The sequence below is a fragment of the Sminthopsis crassicaudata genome, chromosome 4 (genome assembly GCF_048593235.1).
Source record: "Sminthopsis crassicaudata isolate SCR6 chromosome 4, ASM4859323v1, whole genome shotgun sequence".
Classification (NCBI taxonomy): domain Eukaryota; kingdom Metazoa; phylum Chordata; class Mammalia; order Dasyuromorphia; family Dasyuridae; genus Sminthopsis; species Sminthopsis crassicaudata.
In genome coordinates this window covers 338,933,518-338,949,337 of record NC_133620.1, presented here as the reverse complement: position 1 = coordinate 338,949,337, position 15,820 = coordinate 338,933,518, and the positions used below count along the sequence as shown (strand labels likewise).

The 15,820-nt window shown below is 38.6% G+C and overlaps 1 protein-coding gene across 2 annotated transcripts in view; it reads left to right on the top strand.

Annotated features, from left to right (window-relative positions):
• Positions 1-10,375, top strand: part of LOC141538911 (angiotensin-converting enzyme-like) — a 41,989-nt gene extending 31,614 nt beyond the window's left edge. Inside the window, exons 23-25 of one of the 2 annotated variants that reach the window (XM_074260879.1) lie at positions 1,896-2,018; positions 2,623-2,810; positions 9,517-10,375. In XM_074260879.1, the coding sequence (XP_074116980.1) occupies positions 1,896-2,018; positions 2,623-2,810; positions 9,517-9,587 (382 nt within the window). In that variant the 3' untranslated portion in view covers positions 9,588-10,375. Of the gene's footprint in view, positions 1-1,895; positions 2,019-2,622; positions 2,811-3,690; positions 6,577-9,516 lie in introns of those variants that run through there. The other variant, XM_074260878.1, reaches the window with a different exon arrangement.
• The last annotated feature ends 5,445 nt before the right edge of the window (positions 10,376-15,820 follow it).

Here is a 15,820-nt window from a genome sequence, read left to right as displayed (position 1 = left end):
CAGCTCCATATGAAGTCTTGTAACTGAATGGAAGGGTCACAAAATTATGATTTATTATCAGTAAGTATTCAGTTTGTATACCTATTTTATATACCTGGATACCCAGGGTTATGTAAAAATTTCTTAGCAAAAAGGGGTTGTAAGTAGAAAAAGTTTAAGAAACCCTGTTCTCAACTACTACTTTTGGCTCATTTAATAATAATAATTTAGTATTTAATCAATTAATAACTTTGAGGTTTACAAAGCATTTTATAAATGTTATTTCCTTTGATCCTCACAAGAAGTCTAATTGATAGGCACTATTATGATACCTATCCCTTTTTTTTTTAAATATAGATTAAGAAACTAAGACTGAGAGAGATTAAGTAATTTCCTCATAGTCACACAGCTAGTATTTGAGGCAGAATTTGAACTCAGCCAGCTCTTCCTGATTTCAAGTCCTATGCTATGTCACCTCCAGGTCTTTGTACTTTGCCATCTAGCTACTTTAATATAATTATAATATTATCTATTTATCTATTACCTATTTTGGGACAGGTAGGTGGTATAGTGTTAGAGTGCTGGACCTGGAGTCAGGAAGATCTGAGTTCAAATGTGGCCTCACATATTATGTGACTCTGGGCAAGTCACTTAGCTCCTATTTGCCCCAGTTCCTAATCTGTAAAATGGGGATATAGTGGAGAAGAAAATAAACGATTCCAATATCTTTAACAAGAAAATCCCACAGACAAAGTTCATGGGGTCAAGTGGAGTCCATCACTACTAAAGGAAAGAGCAACAAAACATTTAAGCAAACAGTAAAACTGAGGAAATTATTCAGATAAAGGAAAATTAGTAGAGTACAAAAAAGCAAATAGGCTCTTCCAAAGCAAAAGTAAGATAGAATCTCAGCTTACCCAAGAAGATAATGAATTTACTCAAGAGGTTCTTCCTAAGCAGTCCCTAAAGATGTAGATGCTAGGAATTAAAGGATCTCTTGGGTATTGGGACAGCTTTCTCAGCATGTCTGTGCCTCAGGAGCTCTGATTAGCCATTCCAAAGTCTGTACCTTCTCTAAGTCCCTTTGCTAATCAGAATTCATGTCTCTCTTATCTGCCATATGCATTCATTACAGGTTCAGAGAGTCTGTTACCCAGTCAGGAGGAGAGAGAGAGAAAAATAGAGAAAGATGTGTGTGTGTGTGTGTGTGTGTGTGTGTGTGTGTGTGTGTGTGTGTGTGTGTGTGAGAAAGAGAGAGAGAGAGAGAGAGAGAGAGAGAGAGAGAGAGAGAGAGAGAGAGAGAGAGAGGAGAAAGGGAAGCATCCCAATAACTGTCCTTTATTAAGGAATTAAACATGCCTGAGATGGAGGTTTTATTTATATTTCTACTGAGTTTCAACTTGGCAGCCAGTTAGGGAACTCTTTATCATCTCTTAATACAAGCCCCCAACATGTGGCCATAAATAGGGTTTCTCTACATGGCTGACTGAAACTAGGAAGGGAATATCTGGACATGCTCCCAGGAATGACCTCTCCAAGCCAGTTTACTCACAATACACTCTTAAACCACAGCAGGATATTTTGTTAAGTCACATCTGACTCCTCATGAGTATCTTGGCAAAGATACTGGAGTGGTTTTCCACTTCCTTCTCCATCTCATTTTACAGATGAGAAAATTTAAACAGAGTGAAATGACCCACCCAAGGTCACACATCTAGTAAGCATCTGAGGCCAGATTTGAACTCAGATTTCCTGAGTCCGCACCCCCTTCTCTGTTCTCTGTACTGCTTAACTGCTTGCAGGATATTTAGGACCCTGTATACAGGGCAAAGCAGCTTTGGCACATAAGGAGGGCTATGAAGAGGGATTTTCAGACCCATTGGCTCATTTACCCTTGTTCTGTCTTCTCTTCCCAGATACTTTGTCAGTTTTGTGATTCAGTTCCAGTTCCACGAGGCCCTGTGCCGAGCTGCTGGTCACACAGGTCCCCTGCACAAGTGTGATATCTATCAATCAAAGGAGGCAGGGAAGCTCTTGTCGTGAGTTTTCAGAATTTGTCCTTTGGCTCAAGTTCAACTCTCTGACCCAAGCTGCAGACATAGAGTCAGGAGCCTCTGGGGAGGGAGCCCACTGTGTGTTGCTGGGGATTATGGATGTGTACTTGGAAGATTAGCTTCTTCCCTGGTCTGCCCACCACCCCACACCTAAACCAAGCCTTCTATGGGCCTTATTGTGTTTTCCTTGGGGCCTGTGATTTCTTTCTTTAAAAGCTTGTCCCTTAAAGCATTTAAAAATTATATTTCTTTAGAAAATTAGCTTAATTCCTTTGCTTATTTTTAACTTTCAATTATTATTTGATTGAAATAATAAGTCTAAGCTGGAAGTTTATCTTAAATTTTATTTAAATATGCTAGAATCTACCTTATGCCTAACTACTCATTTCCTTAATTTGTAAAATGAGGGTATTGTACTAAGTGACCTCCATTTCTAAATCTGATCCTGTAGGACCTAGAACACTGTCTTGCTCAATGGGCAATCTAAGCTAGAGGGAGCGATTACTGTATAAGGATTGTAGCCACAGAGCAGGAGAACTAATTGCTTCCTTCTTCTTTTCATCTTCCCCAAACCTCAAACCCTATCTAGGGATGCTATGAAACTAGGACTCAGTAAGCCCTGGCCAGAGGCTATGATGCTACTTACGGGACAGCCCAACATGTCAGCTACAGCTATTGTGAAATACTTCCAGCCGCTGCTGGACTGGCTCATCACCAAGAACAAGGAACAGGAAGAGACCCTGGGATGGCCTCAGTATGACTGGACTCCATATTCTGGTACTGCTCCCATCCTTACTCCTGCTCCAGCCTCAACCCCTACATCTCACCCAAGGCTAATGTAGTTTTCTATACCTAGACACAGGCTTGAGTTCAAACAAATGCAGAACAAAGAATTCTCTAACTGTTCCAAACCTGACCCCAGCCCCATCTGCTCTCAGGATATCAGAGATGCACTCCATTTGGGAGTAGAAGTGGTACCCTATCTGCCCTCCTCCCCTAGGCAATGCTCTCTGGTCAAAAGTTTAATCAGTAAGGTCCAAGGTCTATTGGTTACCTTAGGGATTTTAGGAAAAGTTTTTCATCTCTGGATCTATAAAATGAAGGAGTTGAAGTTTGCAGAAGGATAAACTGAGATCCAGAGACATGAAGGTCATATGGATAATAAGTAGCAGAATTAGAATTTTAACCCAGGTTCCCTGCCTCCTGTATTCATTTCCCCTCGTTGCTTCAGCTTACACCATTTCTCCATCCATCTTCCTCACCATTGCTAGATTAATTTCCTAAAACCTTTCTTCTCTGTCTCTTAAAATCCTTATCTTTCTCCATAAAGATTTCCCTGCTCCCATTCCCAAGAGAGACATATTAACAAGATAAGGAATCTGTATTAAATGATCCCCAAGGTTTCTTCTGCCCTCAACTTTCTTTGAATACTAGACCCAGGGCTTATCTGAGTCCCTTTCTTGGGCGTTGGCAAGAGGCCTCCACTTGGGACTAGGAGATGGCCATTTCTCCCAATGGCTTGGCTCTAGATCCACAGTGAGGAGGGCCCAGACCCCCACTCCTTTTTTCCTTCCCCTAAAAACTGTGCAGAGGCCAGAATCCCATTCTTCCACTTCCTATCTTTTCTTCTCATGTGTTTTTCTTCCCTACCCCCTAGGTGCCTCAAGAGCCCCCAACAGTGACAAAGTCAGCTTCTTGGGAATGGAGCTGACTCCTGGGCAGGCTAAAGCAGGGCAGTGGATACTGCTTGTTCTGGGCCTGGCGTTCCTTATGGCTATAATAGGCTTGGCCTATAAAACGTATAAACTCAAAAGTCGACAAGAGCCTTATTATGGCTCTGAGGTGGAGCTGAGACACTCCTGAGACTGAGCCTGGACTGAAAGGAAATGGAAAACCATGTGGAGAGAAGAAGGGGAGATGGTGAAGGGGAGAAATGGAAGACATGCTGAGGACCGAGCCTTGGCTATTAAGGACTCAGGGAACTCAGTCCACTTGGACTCTGGACCTCATTCTATTTCTACTCTGCCCCACCTCCATTTTATTCTTGACCACTTTCTTTATCTTTCTTCCTCTTTACTTTCTTCCTCTTTTCTGCCTTCTCACTTTCTTCCCTTCCTCTGAGATTTCTTCTTTCTTTCTGGCTTCTTCACTACGTAAGATGCTATAGGATCACTTCATCTCAACAGGCAACACTAGAGGTACCTCTCCAAATACTCCTTTCCAGGGTATATATCTAAAGGGGGATGAAGTTGAATTGGGGGAAGAAAGCTTGTTTATTTTCCTATGACTTCTTAATAAAACCTCCTTAGGTATGTTTAGAAGAGCCTTTTCCTTTTCAAAGATTCCCACTACCAAGAACCTATGTGAATAAAATTAAAGGTTCTATTTAATTTAACTAAGCTGTGTCCCATTCCCTAATCTCTACTGCCCCCCTAAATAGTAAGTACTACCTTGAGAGATTGGGACTTGTAATACCTGAAGCCTGCAAGCCTCCACTCTTCTCCTATTCATATCCTACTTTCCCCAAGCATCTACTCTCTATTCTGAATCATCCTCCTACAGAGGAGATACAGGAAATATTAAAGAGAACAGAAATAGTCTTTCAGCCACCCCCACCTGGCACCTTTTTATTATGCTATATAGAAATCACTACTTTCCCTCTAAGCAGCCTTCTCTTCAGACCACCTTGGCCTCTGTGGTACAGGTCAAGGGAAAATGGGGGACTCTCTTGCCTTGGGGATCAAAAGTCCCAGCTACACACTGCTTACCAGGAAAAAGGGTTATACATCCTGACTTTAGTATGACCTCCAGGAAGAGAATTTAGGGAGATATGGATCAAACCGAGTAAGGAGACTCTTAGATATAGACTTTCAGGAAAGTTTTAACTGTCTGGGTGACTGGGACTTTGGGGGTGAGAAGAGTGGCCAAAAAAATAGAGCACTACAAGCACTTTGTGTCCTTCAGTAACAGAAATAACTAACTTAGCAGTTAATTATCCAGAAAAAGTAAAACAGGAAGATACAAGTAAAACAGGAAGAGCTTCCTCTATCCAGGCAGCCACACCTGGCTTTTCATTAAGCCTAGTCCTGCCATCATCCTTGGCAATCTCTTCCCCAGTGGTCTTGGTGTCTTGCTATTTTTGCTACAAAGCCCACAACTAAATTGAGGGAAAGTGTTATGCTCTTGCCCAGAACACAAAAACAATTAGGTGAGTCTTGTTTCCTGCTGAAATTAAAAGTGCCTTGAATTTGCCACTGTTCTATTGTGAAAAGTGCCCAGAATGTGATTGTGAATTTGTATGCTTTGTATACTCTTCTTGGAATATTCCACATTGACCTCAAGTCCTTACTCCTCACTCCCCTGAGACTCAATCCATCCTACTGCTCAAGCCAATCCAATTCTGTGACCTGAGTGGAGTAGGGATGGGACTGAGGGTGTTCCCAGGGTCTACTTGGGGAGGTTGTCATTATGCCCCAACTCCTTAGGGGAAGGAGACTCTGTTAGCAAAGGGAGACAACCCAAGATGTGAGTGAATGAGACTGAGAAGTGTGAGATTTATCTGATTTCCTGGCCTCAAGTACCCTTATAGTTCTATGTCCAACAGATTGCAATAAAACAACAAATATTTAGGGAGCAGAGCACCCTGCAAAGATGTGGGGGGCACGGAAGATATAGTCTACTCCAGACCTTGTGGTGTCAATTATAGTTCATTCCAGAATGCATTTTAAGGTCTTAATGAACAAGTGCCAGAGATGTTGCTGGCATTCCTGTGTCTGGCTTTATTTTCCATTTCCACTACTCAACCTTAGAAGGATGCTTAACCCCATAAAGAAAATCTCCTGAAGTGATGGCAGGGTCCTTTCCTCAGCTCCAGCTGCAGTGATACTCAGACTCTTGCTGAAAAATAAATGTTCATTTACTTTCCACTCTGTGAATAAATGAATGGAAGACTAAGCATTATATTACAAGCCCCATGCTAATCACCAGGCATAAAAACAGGCAAAAGTTGTCCCTGCCCTCAGATATTCTAGCAAAGTGACAAGATTTTGCCTAGGTAAGTTACAAAAATAGGAAACAGGTGGAAAAGATGAATACAATCATTGTGGGAGCAATGATAGAGTTGATAGGACTATGATTCAAGTATGATTCAATGGCAAGTATAATTGTCATTTTTTGGTCAACAAGATGGCCTGGGAAGGGAAATGAAGTATTGCTGGAGGTAGGCCCAGATATGGTCACCTTAAAAAACCATGAATGAAAATGGGAGCCTCAGGGCAGGAGTTTTAGAGAGTATTCTTCCAGACAGTGCCTATCCTAGGCAGCCAGAATTTAGTGAGATGATGGTTAAGGAATGGAATGGACCTATTGTCTGGACACTTTAGGAGATTAGCCATTTCTTTAAAACCCAGCCAATGACTTGATAAATTTCTAAAATTTTCCCTATGGGTTCACAAGTGCTATGAGGATAAAAGTCTTTGTATTCAATTCTGTCCCTGTTCAGGATCTCAATAAATTTCACAATAAATATATTTAAAACTCCCAAGTCAATGCCTTTTCTTCTAACTCAAGGTCATCCAAATAAGAATTGTCCAACAAATTTTCTGAATTCCAGAGCTCTGAGCCACTTTCACTTTGCTTCATTTCCCCATTTCTGGTCCAGTGAGCTCAGCAGGGTACATCTGCTACATCATCTACCGTTTTCCCACCCACCTCCAGGTCATGAGCTCGGAACTCCCACTATTTTTCAGGCTCTACATCCCACGTATGGATAACTGACACAGATGAAAAACTAAAGTTTGTTGGCTCGATTTTTTTCTATTAAAAGTTCATATACTTAGATCTTGCCATCACTTCAAAATATATCACTTCCCTGTTCACACAAACTCCTTTAACTGTTTGCAATCTGCTGTCATTCCATTTTGCCCTCTGCCTTGCAACCCCAAAGCTTGTTCATCATCCTCATGACCCTCAACTGCTTAGTTCTTAACCAGGCCATTACCCTTTAACTCTCATTTTTCTATCTTTATTCCTTGGTCAAAACTATACTAATCTCTCAATTTCTTGTCCTCTTGTTCAGTCATTTCCGTATAGTTAATTCTTCATGAACCCATTTGGGGTTTTCTTGGCAAAGATACCACAGTGGTTTGCCATTTCCTTTTCCAGTTTCTTTTTCAGTTGCCTCAGGAAACTGAGGCAAACAGAGTTAAGTAATTTTCCAGGGTCATATAATCCATTGTCTTAATTCATACTCAATACACAACAGAATAAATGTGGAGAAAAAAGGTTATGCTGACAATCCACTACAAATTTGTTACATAAGCTTAACTAGACCCTCACTGCAGCAATTGTTTTATATTACTTTAATTGACTCATTTTCCCATTCACCAGAGCAGCTTTTCCAACTTTTCTTCCCTCCACAAAATTTCCATGAATTTCTATGATCACCTCATTTTCCTGGAAAAAGCTGAGTTTTCATCAAGAATTTGACCCTCCTTTTCTACTTGCCTCACAAATGCTCTGCTACCATCTCTAATTGATCCCTGTCTCAGGATGAATTGGCCAGACCACATTAGTGCCCAAATGGGATGGTGGCAGAGATTAGTACCTGTAAGCCCCTCTACCTGCACAGGTGATCCCATTCCATCCAATCTTCTATAGTAGATTATCTTCTCTATCCTTATTCCCTCGCTTTTTAATTTCTCTTTTGTCTATTGGCTGCTTCCTTGATGTCTGAAAACATGCCCATTTCTCATCCTCAAAATATTCATTCCCTATCCTAAATTCTCTATGATATGGCTTCAGACTTGATTCAACTAAAACTCTCCAACCAGTGACCTCTCAATTGCCAAATATAACGACCTTTTCTCAGTCCTCATCCTCCTTGACCATTTTTTAGTTTTTTATGTTGCCAATCACCACCTTCTCCCTGATAATTCTTTTTTTCCCTCTAGGTTTTTGGGACACTACTCTCCCTGGGTCTTCTGCCTATTAGACAACTCAATCTCCTTTACTAGATCTTCATCCAGGTCATGTCTGCTAACCTTGGGTATTCCAAAGGGCCCTGTCCTGGACCTTCTTCACTCTCCATATTTTCACTTGGTGATCCCATCAGTTTTCATGGATTATTATCTCTATGCTAACGATTCCCAAATCTGCTTATCCAGCCCTAACCTTTCTGCTGACCTTTTAGCTTAGTATCTCCAACTGCTTTCCTCCCAGGAAGAAAAGAAAACCTTTTTTCCTAATGAAAATACTCCCTATCCTCCTAGACACCCAGACTTATGATTTAGGCATCATACTTGATTTCTCTCACCCTCATATCCAATTAGTTGCCAAGTCTAGTCTTATTTTAACTGGATAATATCAAACCTGGACTATTGCATAAGTTTTCTAGTTGTTCTGTCTTGATGCAGGTCTTCTGGTTCTAATCTACTTTTTGCTCGGTTGCCTAAGTGATCTTCCTAAAGTACAGATCTAACCATGCCATTCTTCTATTTAATAAACTCAGTGACTCCCTGTCACTTCCAGAATCAAATATAAAATCCTCTGTTTGAAGTTAAGATCTTGAATATAATCTGCCTCCCCCCAATCTTTTCCGTTTTTTTCCCATACATTCTCTTCCATCCAATAACACTGGTCTCTGACCAGGTTGGCCAAAGAAGAGTGAGAAAAGTCCTCATTTCTAAAATATACAGAAAATTAAGTAAATAAAATAATAGAAAATTGACTCAAATTTACAAGAATACAAGCCATTCTCCAGCTTATAAATGGTCAAAGGATATGATCTTACAATTTTCAGATGAAGAAATTTAAGCCATTTCTAATCATATGAAAAAATGCTTTATATCACTATTGATTAGAGAAATGCAAATTAAGACAATTCTAAGGTTGTCTTCACACCTCTCAGATGGGCTAAGATGGCAGGCAAAGATAATGATGACTGTTAGAGGGGATGTGGAAAAACTAGGACACTAATGATAAAGTTGAAGTTGTGAACTGATCCACTCATTCCGGTGAGCAATTTGAAACTGTGTTCAAAGGGCTATAAAATTGTCCATACCTTTTGATCTAGCAGTGTGTCTACTGAGTCTGTATCCCAAAGAGATCATTAAACAAGGAAAAGGTTCCGTGTGTAAAAATGTTTGTAGTGGCAAGGAACTGGAAATTGAGTGGATACCCATCAGTTGAAGAATAGCTGAATAAGTTATGATATAAGAAAGTAATGGAATATTATTGATCTATAAGAAATGATAAGCAAGATGATTTCATAAAAGCCTAGAAAAAAATTAAATGATGCTAAGTGAAGTGAGTAGAACCAAGAGAATATGGGACACAGCAATAGCAAGATTATGTGATGATCATCTGTAATGTTCTCCTTGGTTTTCTGGAGGTCTTGAAGCAGCCTTCCTTTCAGCAGATTGATCACCATAAGAATAGCCAGGTGTTAAAGTCCAAATTCTTTATTGTCTCCTTCACAATCTAGTTTCCTTGCCTGGGGCCCGGGCCAGCTTTCTTAAAGGCCTTCCAGAGTCTTGGTTTCAGCGGAGACGCTAAGGAGGAGAGCCCTGCCACCACAGTGGTGTGAGATGGGATGAATGAATCTCTCTGAGTCGGAGAGTTTGTGCTCCACCCTCCAGCCACCATAAAAGTGGACAATGGAATGAATCTGTCTCTGAATCCCTCGCTCCTCCAGGAGAGCCATCAGGAACCTGACTGAAGATGGAATGAATCTCATCCAGTCCTTGCTGGCTGTTATATACTCTATTATAATTACATTATCATAGGTGTGAATCTTGTGGAACTATATTAAGTACTAAGTACATGTACTGAACTAGAGAACTATTAAGCACCATGCTAAACTAGATAACCATTGTCTTTATCAATCCCACTGAGTTAGCACCTTGTAAGAATCCTTGTTTCAGAGTTCAGAATTCTGGCCCATAATAATCAACTGTGATGGACTTGGCTTTTTTTCAATGAGATGATTCAAGGAGAGAATGGAGAGAGCCATCTGCAACCAGAAAGAGGACTATGAGACTGAATATGGATCACAACATAGTGTTTTCACCTTTTTTGTCTTTATTTGCTTGGTTTTTTTCCCTTTCTCATTTTTCCTCTTCTGAGCTCATTTTTCTTATGCAGCATGATAAATGTACAAATATGTTTAGAAGAATTGCATATGTTTAATCTATATTGAATTACTTGCTGTCTAGGGGAAGAGGAAAGGGGAAGGAGGGAGAAAAATTTGGAACACAAGATTTTGCAAGGGTGAATGTTGAAAACTATCTTTGCATGTATTTTGAAAAATAAAAAGCTATTAAAAATAAAAATTTTAAAAAATCCTGGGTCTTCCTATGCCACTCAGTCTGGCTGTTCTTCAATCAACTTTGACCTGCTAAGTTTCTGACCTAGGCTGATACATCTCTCCTTATGCAATCTGGAGGTCTTCTCTTATCCCAGGGATCACCATATAATGCCAGATGATGTGGCTTAGTTTTCTGTAGCTCAGAACTCCAAGTCTTCAGCAATCCACCAGTAATTACCACCCCCCTATAGCAGATATCAGAGACAGTTTTCCTCCATGCCCAGCTCAAAACATTGTCCTTAGACAACCCTTTGAAGTACAGAATAGTATTTTATTATCAGAGAAATTTTAAAAAGAAGCTCACCCAAAGTCACATAGTATTAGATGAAGGATTCAAATCTGGATTTCTTGACCCACACATTTTATTTTTTTCCTGATCTTCACTTAATTTCTTTATATTGAGATACCTCACCTCATTGGATCTTTAAAGCAACAAAGGAAAACACAAAAACTAAACAGAATCTGAAAAAGAGTACAACATTCTGATCCCATAGTCCCCACCTCTCTATAAAAAACACTGTTTTCACTGCCTCAAAAACACTGTTTTCACTGCTTTAAAGTATATAACTTCTAGCTTTTTCACTGGTACTAAAAAGCTCCCACCAGAACTCAAACCCAAATTTTGTCTCTCAATCCTGTGCTCTTTCCATGATATCATTATCCTCTCAAGACACAAATTTGAATAGCTATAAAGGCAGAATATAAGAAATATATAGAAGCCTATAGGTCCTATTCAAGGTCCTCAAGTCTAATCCCCAAATGTAAATTTCTCCGTATTAAATTTCATCTTCTTAGATGAAATCTGAACTCTTTCCAGATTGCTATTATTCAAAGTATTAACTATCTCTCCTAGGTTTTGAAGCATCTACAAATTTAATAAACTTTCCACTTGAGCTTTTATGCAATACCTGGAGCCATGAACAGATTCCTGGAATATTCCACTGGAGACTTTATCCCAAGGTGATATCCAGTCATTAATAAGTACTCTTGAGGGCAGCTATTTAGCCAGTTCTGAATCCTTCTAATTACATTATTGTCTATCTTACATCTCTCCATCTTTTCCACAATGATAGCATGAGCATCTGTCAAATGATTTGCTAAAATCTAGGTAAGCTATTTATAGCATTTCCCTGATCTGCCAGTCTCTTATTAACACTGTCAAAAATGGAAATGAGAATCATCTGTCATGACCTGTTCTAGAAGAAACCTGCTTGTAACCATTCTTTCCTTTTCTAAATCTACAGATCATTCCCTTTGTTATTAGCAACCTCCTACTAGATATTTACATTCAGACAAATTTTCCTATTTCTGTTAATAGTATTACCATCTTTCCAGTCTTCTAGGCTCACAACTCCAACCAGATTGTAGAGTCTGATGATTCTACAGTTATATCTCTTTTCATCCATTCACTTCCATCATCTCATACAATCATCATAATCCAGGCCTTTCTCCTTTTTTATTTTTTGATTTGGGATATATCGAGAAAAACCATTCTTTTTATGCTCTAAAATTTTTCTAGGAATTAGAACAAGGTCACTGACTCACAGCTTTTCCTTTCTGTTTTGAAAACTGAAATATTTGTTCTTTTCCAATCCTGCTGAGACTCCTTCCAGTCTGCATGGTCTATTTGTTTTTTAAAGCTTAAACTGTATAGAAAATGCCTGCCAGCTGTAAGCACAAGGGAAAAGGGGAAAGAAATTTAATCTTCTTTGTCCTTTTGTTGATCTCAAGGAGCAATAACAGACAATAGCTTCAGTCTGTCTGAGCTATACACTCTTTCTCATGAACTAGAATAGACAGAACACTAGCAGAAGAAAGCTCTAGACAATTAAAACCTTCAATTTTTATTTTCAACTATAGTATCCACTGGAACACCTTTACCTTCCCAATCTTGAGACTATTACTCTTTGTTGTATTGCTGCCCTCTTCTCCTCCCTAAACAATGTACTAGTTAGTGGTCCTGTTTTCCTATAACTTCTCCAACATATTTCATTTTCCTCTTTTATCATCTGCTAGTCAAATAAATATAAAGTGGAAACTCAATTTCTTTCATTAGCATTTTTCTAATGATCAGTTTACAATGGAGCTGTGATCTGGTCCAGTCATTCTGGAAAGCAGTTTAGAATTATTTCAGAAAGTTACTAACTCTGTGATTCCTACTCCCAAAGATCTATACCCCAAAAAAAATCAGAGAAAAAGGAAAAAGATTATATGTGCAAAAATATTTATAGTAGCATTTTTCTTCTCATAGTAACTACAGATTGGAAAGTAAGTAGGTATCCCCCCTTGGGAAACAGCTAAACAAATTTTATTATATGAATGTAATAGACAATTATGCCATTAAGCAATGATGAAATGGACAATTTCACAGGAAACTGGCAAGATCTTCACGAAATGATGCAGAGTGAATTGAGCAGAAACAGAACAATTTATACAATGATAACATTAGAGAAAAACAACTTTGAAAGACGTTAGAAAGCTGTTTAATACAATGATAAATGGGTCCAAATGAAGATGAAACAAGAACATTTATTTCTTGACAGTGAGATGATCAGCTTAAAACTTTGGGACATATAGAAATTTGTTTTGCCAGACTATGCAAAAATATTGAGGGATTTCAATCCCTCTATTTATTGAGGGATTTGTTTTTCAGAGTTAAATTTTTTTTTCATTTAGTGGAAGGAAAAAATGTTAATAATGAAGATTAAATTTTAAAGTATGTCCTTATACTTTTCCCACCAGAAGGTCAGTTAACATTTACCAGCACATCCCTGTTTGTATATTAATTGCATATGGAGTGATTACAATAGAGAACGTCAATGAATAGTTTGCAACACACACACCTAAATGGATAGAAGTTTGAATCTTCATCTAAAATAACAGGTTTCATATGTCTCTGGGGAGGAGATCTGAGATTGTAATTGTGAGAAAAACAATCAATTTTAATATTTTTTATTAATTATAAGCTCCTAAGAGCAGAGGACTATCTAGTCTAAGCTTCTGGATCCTATATAAATAGACTTGCATAATATAGCCGATTTAGCCAAAAAAAAAAAAAAAAAGGCAGTTTTTTAAAATTCTTGGACTCATGGACCTGGTCACATCTACATAGAGGAGCTCAGTTTGAGCTCAGAGTGCCATCTAGTGCCTCACTCAGAGATTGCATGCTGAATAAATCTTCCCAGGGTTGTCTCCACCTGTGTTGCCAACTGAAAAGCAAATCCTTCTGTGCATAAGACACCTTTTCCATTACCATTATTTCATGTGGATTTCCTCATATGAATATATTTTCTACGTGAATATATGCTACTCCACTCCTTCCCATTGGGAGGCAGTGAGCTAGTACAATGTATAGATCACTGACCTAGGAACACGTTCAAATAGGTTCAAATAGGTATCAGACAAATTACTACTTGTATGACTGTTTTCTCAATGTAAAATGGAAATAGTAGCACCACCTACTTCCCAGGATTATTGTGAGGATCATGAGATAATATTTGTTCATATCACTGAGCAGGATGCAATAAATGTATCTCTATTGCTATTTTTCCTGTGCTGTAGTTGCCATTCCCCATGGTGCACTGAGTACAGGATGTGTAGATTTAGAGAAGTGGCATTTTCCTTCTATCCCCATTTTCATCATAAAATCATCTAGATTTATAAAATTCCTGTAATTGTTTATTTTTAACCAACCGTCATTAGATGTACTGTATCCCTAGCCAAGAGCCAAGAGTCTAAAAATCCAAATTCTCTTCTCAGCTACCAACTTCTTTTTTAATTAATATTTTCTCTAGTTTTTAATGTTCATTTTTAAATTGTTTTGAATTCCAAATTTTGACTCTCTCACCTCCCCTCTCCCTGAGATAGTAAGCCATTTGATATAGGTTATACATGTTCAATAATACAACAATTTTACCATATTTATCATGCTCTAAAAGAAGAAACAGAACCAAAAAGAACTAAGTCATGAAAAAAATTACAGGAAGTGAAAAATAGTATATTTCGATCTGCATTCAGACTCTTATCAGTTCTTCCTCTGGAAGTGGATAGCATTTTTTCTCTCCAGTCCTTTGGAATTGTCTTGGAGCATTGTATTGTTGACAATAACTAAGTTATTCAGTTGATCTTGGTATAGGATTGCTGTTTTACACCAATGTTTTACAGTGTTTTCCTGTCAGCTACTATCTTCTTAACCATCTTTTCACTTTACAGATCTTGTTTTCTCCCTCAAAGCTCCTTCTTTCAATGAGCAGCAGTGACAAAAACACTTCCCTATTCCTCATAGACAACAGCTAAATGCAACCTAGTGAAACACACATACAATCAAGTGACTTCTTGATCATTGCACTGAATGATAAGGATTTTCTCATTATACCTTCCTACACGTACCAGATGAAGCTATGTTCAGACTTAGATGTTCCATCTCATCACAGCTCTATGTTCTCCTCTGATGGTCAATAAAGCTAGAGACACATCTGATGGCAGAGCATGGGAATTGTTCTGTTGAATCCCATAGTGTATTGTCCTATCCCAACATGAGGTCAGTAACACTTCCATTTCACTTTCTCCCCCACATTTGTTATTTTCTATACCTACATAGGGCTCAATACCTAATGCCTATTGCATGTTTAGTGAATTGAATTGTTGTAATCATTATTATTAGACCACATTCCTCTAAAATCTCAGGAGAGATTTCTGACATCAATGAATCCAACCTCCAATTGTGCAAAAATCCCCCTCAGTCTCCCTGCCAATTAGAAATATTCTGAGGCAACACATTCCATTTTAGGTAGCACTACTTGGCAGAAAGTTTTTCCCCCTTTTAAGTCCAAATCTGACTTTCCACAGAATCTATCTATAGCTCTCTGAGGTCAATTAAGTTCAAATCTTCTTCCAAAATGACAGACCTTCAAATACTTAAATAATAATAAGTGCTAGTATTTATATAGCCTTTTAAGATTTGCAAAGTGCTTTATAAATATTATCTTACAAAATCCTCACCAAAAAATCTGTGATAGATGCTATTATCCCCATTTTACACATGAAAATGCTAAGGCTAAGAGAAAATAATTTTGTTTTGTTGTTGTTTTTGGTTTTTGAGAGAGTAATTTCTTCAAGCTCACATAAGCTAGTATCTGAAGCAATATTTGAACTCAGGTCATCTTAATGCCAAGTTCAACACTCTGAAGACAGATTTCATATCCATTCTTCACCCTTAGCTTTCTATTTTCCAAGTTCTTTGAACACCTCCAGTTCTTTGAAACTTCTCATGAAACCAAGATAGATGAAAAAAGAAATCCAAAAGGTCACAGATGCAGGGCTCAATATCTCCCAAATTTCTGGTACAGTTCAGACTCCAGGATCTCTCTTATTCCCTGGGAATCTGAGCAGGGGTCAGACATATGGCTTACTCTGCTCATCC